Genomic DNA, 5,006 nt, shown 5'->3' on the forward strand with positions numbered 1-5,006 from the left:
ATCAAAATAAAGCAGTGCGTCAGTCTACGATAGCCCTAGTTCTAATTGTAGACGTGAGGAAACAGTTAAGATAGATAGCTATCGGAAGAGCCAACCATGTCTTCTACAATGAGGAAAACTCCAAACTTTTCTTTGCTTTTTCTTAACCTTCTCGATTGATGGAGTGATAGATCCAAGCGAAGAAAAAGAAGAAGTTGAACAGATAGAGCTGCTCGATAGACGACAAGGAACCTCTTTTTATCTCGCGAGATAAAAAGAGGCTGGTGATCTGAAGGGATTCTTTCTCTTCTTCTTGCTACTGCTGTGGGAATTTCTTTCTCTTTCCCGTGACTCGACTCCGTTGCCAAGAGGGGAGAGGCTCCTTCATGGCAACCTTATCGTTACACCCCACAAGAAGATATATATATAGAGAGAGAGAGAGAGGGAGATAGATTAGAGATTGAGAGATTGAAGTAGACAGATAGATTAAAGATAGATAGATCTTCATGTGGCTACTTGCTGTTTCGTATGTTCTGTCTATGGGTGAGAGCGACAGATAAGAAAGAGATAGAGAGAGATAGACGAGTGAAGTCTCTCTGAGTTGAGAAATTCCTTCTTATGGCCTCCATCTATGCAGGTCGGCGGGTGATCTTTCTTCGCGGCGGGCAAGTAGTAAATCTCTTGCATCTTTTCTCTCTTTCTCTTTCTTTCCCGCTAGACTTCTCTCATGGAGCTTGATCTGAGAGGATGGACCTTTCTGAAGATCCTTTGCCCTTTAAAGAAGAAAAGAAAAGAAGCAGGCTTCTTTCTCACCTTTTTTTCACAGACGGATGGATCGGGTCGTGTTTGGCTTCTTCACGCACACCAAGGAAAGAAAAGATTTACCTATGATCTATCTTCTATGGATCTCTGTATGTAGTGAATAATGCTTAGGCAGATCGAGGAATGCGGAAAAGAAAGAAGAGAAAAACGAGGAAAGAGAAAGAAGAGAAGACCAAGAGAGAATCTTCGCTATCTTTCTTTCTCTCTCTCTCCCTTTCTCGTCAACTCGTCGAGCGTTGAGATTTCTCTTCCTTTCCCCATGTCTCATCCGTCTTCTTCTTCTTCTTCTTTTCTCCTCTGATCTTGCCTTCTCTTTCCTCCTCTTCTCTTTTCCTTCTATCTTTCTTTCTCTCTTTCTCCTTTTTCTTCCATTCATTCATTTAGCCTGGTAGAGGCCGTAGGATAGCTTACTGCCCCACAGCTTAAGAGTGAAGAAAACTATCCCCTCCTCCAATGTGAAGAGATTTAAGAAAAACAAAAACGTCGGCTTTACCAGGATAATAGTCACATGGTGCATCTCGAACTTCTGTTGCTTTTGCTGAAATAGAGACGGACGATTGATCGATAGCTCGATCAATCGATCGATCGATCAATCTTGACTTTTATCGACTAGTGATGGCTCGGCTGACTGAGACAAGGGATTTCTCTTGTTTCTAAGAAAGTAAAGATAAAGAAGAAGCAAGAAAGAGTAGGAGAGAAGGACTCATCACTATTGGAGAAGTGATCGTGCGCAAGAAAAAGAAACAAAGAAAGAGAAAAGAAGAAGAAGCAGAGGCAAAGGGAATGCAAGAAAGACGAGAAAAGGGAAGAGACAGAGAGAGGAAGAGGGACAACGGTGACTAAACAGAGAAGGTCAAGTTTTGTCCTTGTGGTGAAAATAAGCTTGTTGAATTCTTTCTTTTCTCCCTATACTTCTTTCTCTCTCTTTAAGTCTTCTCTCCGTATCTTTCTCATTTCTCTAAAGAAGAAGAAAAGAGTCTTCTTTTTTTCTTTCCTTTATGCGTATCAGAGAAGACAGAAACTGCTCTCTATTCTTTTCATTTTTTGGAGGCAAGGATGATAGCTGCTCCTCTTCTTCCTTCGTGAAAATTCTCCGTCGAAATCCTGAGGAAAGGAAAACTTCTCGTTCGCGGGGAAAGACTACCCTCTCTCTCCCGGTCTATGCAAACAAAGAGGACAGTTACACTCACGAAGAGAGAGAGAGAGAGTTAGGTTCGCGAAGATTGAGAGAGAGAAAAAGAAGGAAAGAACGAAAGAAAGAAAGGATCTTTATCTCTGATGGATAGTCGTGGTAACGTCTGCCTCTCTCCGGTTCTTTCTCTTCTTCTCCTCTCGCCTGTTTTATGATAAGAAAGACATAAAGACTTACCCACACGTAGATTCAAGACAGATAGATAGGTCGATAGCTAGAGACACACACTATAAGGAGATATGTCGATAAACAGAAAAAGGAAAGAAGAAAAAGAAAGAAGGACCTCCTTTGTCTGTCCACATGATCCCTTTCTCTATCTTCTAATTGCGAGGTAGACAAAGATCATCTTTGATCCTATCCATCACGTCTCCCATCCGCGAAAAGAAGTGGATATCTGGCTCACTTCATAAGAATCAAAAGACCGTGCATTGGCCATCTTTATAGCTCTACAGAGATATCTCTACATACAGACGCAGAGCCTCGTAAAGATATCTTTCCATAGTCTTATCAACACTGTGTCTCCCTGAAGAAACAACTGTCTCTCTCCGCATCTTCTCTGTCTCCTGTAATGCTTTACTTTCGCTTTTACTCCTTCACATTCTATTCGAAGCAGAGGGGGGGATTTCTACGGAAGAAGTGACGACAGATCTTCTTCATTTTTCTCTTGTACTTCTTCGGATTTTTCTCTCTACAAGTGAGATCTCCCTCTTCTTCCTGTTCTTTTCGCGAGAAAAGATTTGGACGTTTCAAAGAAGAGAAAGATAAAAAAAGAAATCCTATCAAGGAGGGGCATTGCCTTACAGGTCTACCAGTCACATTACGTCTTCTTTCTGTTCGGACCATCATCATAAGAATCTACATCTAGCCTTCTCACGCGGTGTACATACACCCGAAACTCATACTGATCAAAGCAAGATATCACAAGCTCTCTTTTATACACTTCCGCAGGAGCCTTCTCTTTCTTCTGTTTTTCGAACTTCTCATCGATCTATCTTCTTCTTCCTTTTTACCTCTCCACTGGATCACCATCTTCTTCCTTCCTCTCTATCTACAGCTCTCTTTTTTCTTCCAGCCCTCTTCCTTTCCTACCTCTTTTCCCTTCTCATTCATTCTTTCTCACTCTTCGTATCTCACTCAAGTTGATCTTTTTTTTCTCAATCAAAACAACCAAGGTGTCTTCCCTTCCTATTTTCCTCTTCTTCTCCTCCTCCTCCTCTCTAAGATACCGATCGCTTTCTTCTCTCTCCGTCTTCACTCTCGTCATCTTCCCGTCTCTCTTTCTCTCTCTCTCTGTTTCTTTCTTTTTGCTAAAAAGATGTCTTCTACCCTGTCTAACTACGCTTACGATACTTCTCTTTTACTTGAATTTCTTCTTCTCTTGGACCGTCTTCTCTCCGTTTACTTCGCCCCGGTCTTGTACATCTTTGTCTTCTTCTATAAGGCGTATGTAAAGAATATTTCGAGTGTGTATCTTGCAGGCGATTTCTGTATCTATCTGTGTTTCTTCTTCATCAATAAAACTCGCCTCACCGCTGGATCCTACGGGAATAAATCGCAGTCTCTGTCTCTGATCGTATGGTTCTGGCTGCTCGGCCTGTTTATCTTCATGACAAATATCTATACTCTTACAGGTCTACAGCTCCTTCTCACAAGCGAAGTAGTTTTCACGAGTCTCTCTCTCTTTCTCCTTCTCTTTCAGTATCTCTGGTCCCTAGCCAATCTTCTTCTCTCCAATACAACTAGCACAGAAGAATACGACGACGAGACACAAGACACCTTCTATCTCCATCATCATGAGGAACAAGAAGCGAGACGAGACAGCAGCAGAGGCCTCACAAACTTCTCCTTTCATCCTCAGAATGCTAACTCTTTGGAGAGATAAAGAACAAGTCTTCTTCTTCTTCCTTTTCTCCTCTCTTCAAAGGTATCAAAAGCGCCTATGAATCTTCTTCTTCGCGTTTTCTTCACTCTGTCTTCATTTCTTTGCTCCGTTCCTTTCCCTGTCTATCTTTCTTTCTCTCTGTCTTTCTTTACTTGATTGCTTTCCTTCCTCTTCATCTTTCACAGAGAAAAAGAAGAAGAAAGCTTCCTTTTTTGCTCAAGAGGGAGAAAGAACATCGAGATGGCGGTGTGGACAACACAAGGAAGAGTCGAGTGTCTCCTTCCTCTCCTTCTGCTTCAGTCTCTCTCTCATCTACTCAAACTGAAAAGGAATGTTCATCCACCTCATCGAATATCTATCTTTCTATCTATTTCTCTATGTATATCTATCTATCTGTCTATCAGTATACATATAGAAACAGAGGTATGGATACATGTTCATCTATGTATACTGATAGATACTCCGAATGAGAAGAGATCTTGATGTATATCCGAGGTGATAGATCTAGCTCTCCCGAGACTTCAATGAAGAAGTAGAAAATCATAGAGAGCCCCGGGTCATTTCTTCTTCTTCTTCTTGAGTTTGCAGAGAGCTCACTTTACACACTCTCCGAGAAAGATAGATCTATCTGTCTCTGATGCATGTCCTTCTATTTCTTTCCTTTTGGGCCACTGACTTTCCTCTTCTGCTCCAGAGACAGAACCATCTTTTAGAGAGCTTCGAGATTTGATAGCAAATGAATGAATACTTGAAAAGGGAAGTGTTCTTCTCTGAGCGAGTTGATAAACCTTCTACTTCCTATCCACGCGTGTTCCTCTTGGAGACAACTTTCGGATTCTTTTTCTCCTTTCTCAATGAAAATAGATTCTCCTAGTGACTGAGGGAGGTGTATATACAGCAGAGGAGAATATATATCTACGGGGGGGAAAGAGATATATCTGCCGAAAGAAAAGGAGAGTCGAAAGAACCCATGGAAGAGATGAGATTTTTTGAGTTAGGAAGAGATATAGACAGCTAAAGAAGTCGACGAGGAGGAAAACACGAGGAGATCAAGTTTCTTCTTCATCTTCTTCCCTGTTTTGAAGAAAAATGAGCCGAAAAGCAAGGCGAGACTTTCCGGTGATCATCCCA

The 5,006-nt window shown here is 41.6% G+C and overlaps 1 protein-coding gene across 1 annotated transcript; it reads right to left on the minus strand.

Annotated features, from left to right (window-relative positions):
* Window positions 1–2,718: 2,718 nt before the first annotated feature.
* Window positions 2,719–4,197, minus strand: CSUI_002719 (uncharacterized protein). Its single transcript, XM_068062918.1, has one exon. The coding sequence runs from the start codon at window positions 3,255–3,257 to the stop codon at window positions 3,096–3,098; it is 162 nt and encodes a 53-aa protein (XP_067925105.1). The 5' UTR covers window positions 3,258–4,197; the 3' UTR covers window positions 2,719–3,095.
* Window positions 4,198–5,006: the final 809 nt, after the last annotated feature.

This window comes from Cystoisospora suis (assembly GCF_002600585.1).
Source record: "Cystoisospora suis strain Wien I chromosome Unknown contig_1134, whole genome shotgun sequence".
Taxonomy (NCBI): Eukaryota; Apicomplexa; class Conoidasida; order Eucoccidiorida; family Sarcocystidae; genus Cystoisospora; species Cystoisospora suis.

Excerpts from the sequence above, each read along its gene's own strand:
- CSUI_002719 (XM_068062918.1), bottom strand. The coding sequence starts at position 3,257 with ATGACGAGAGTGAAGACGGAGAGAGAAGAAAGCGATCGGTATCTTAGA.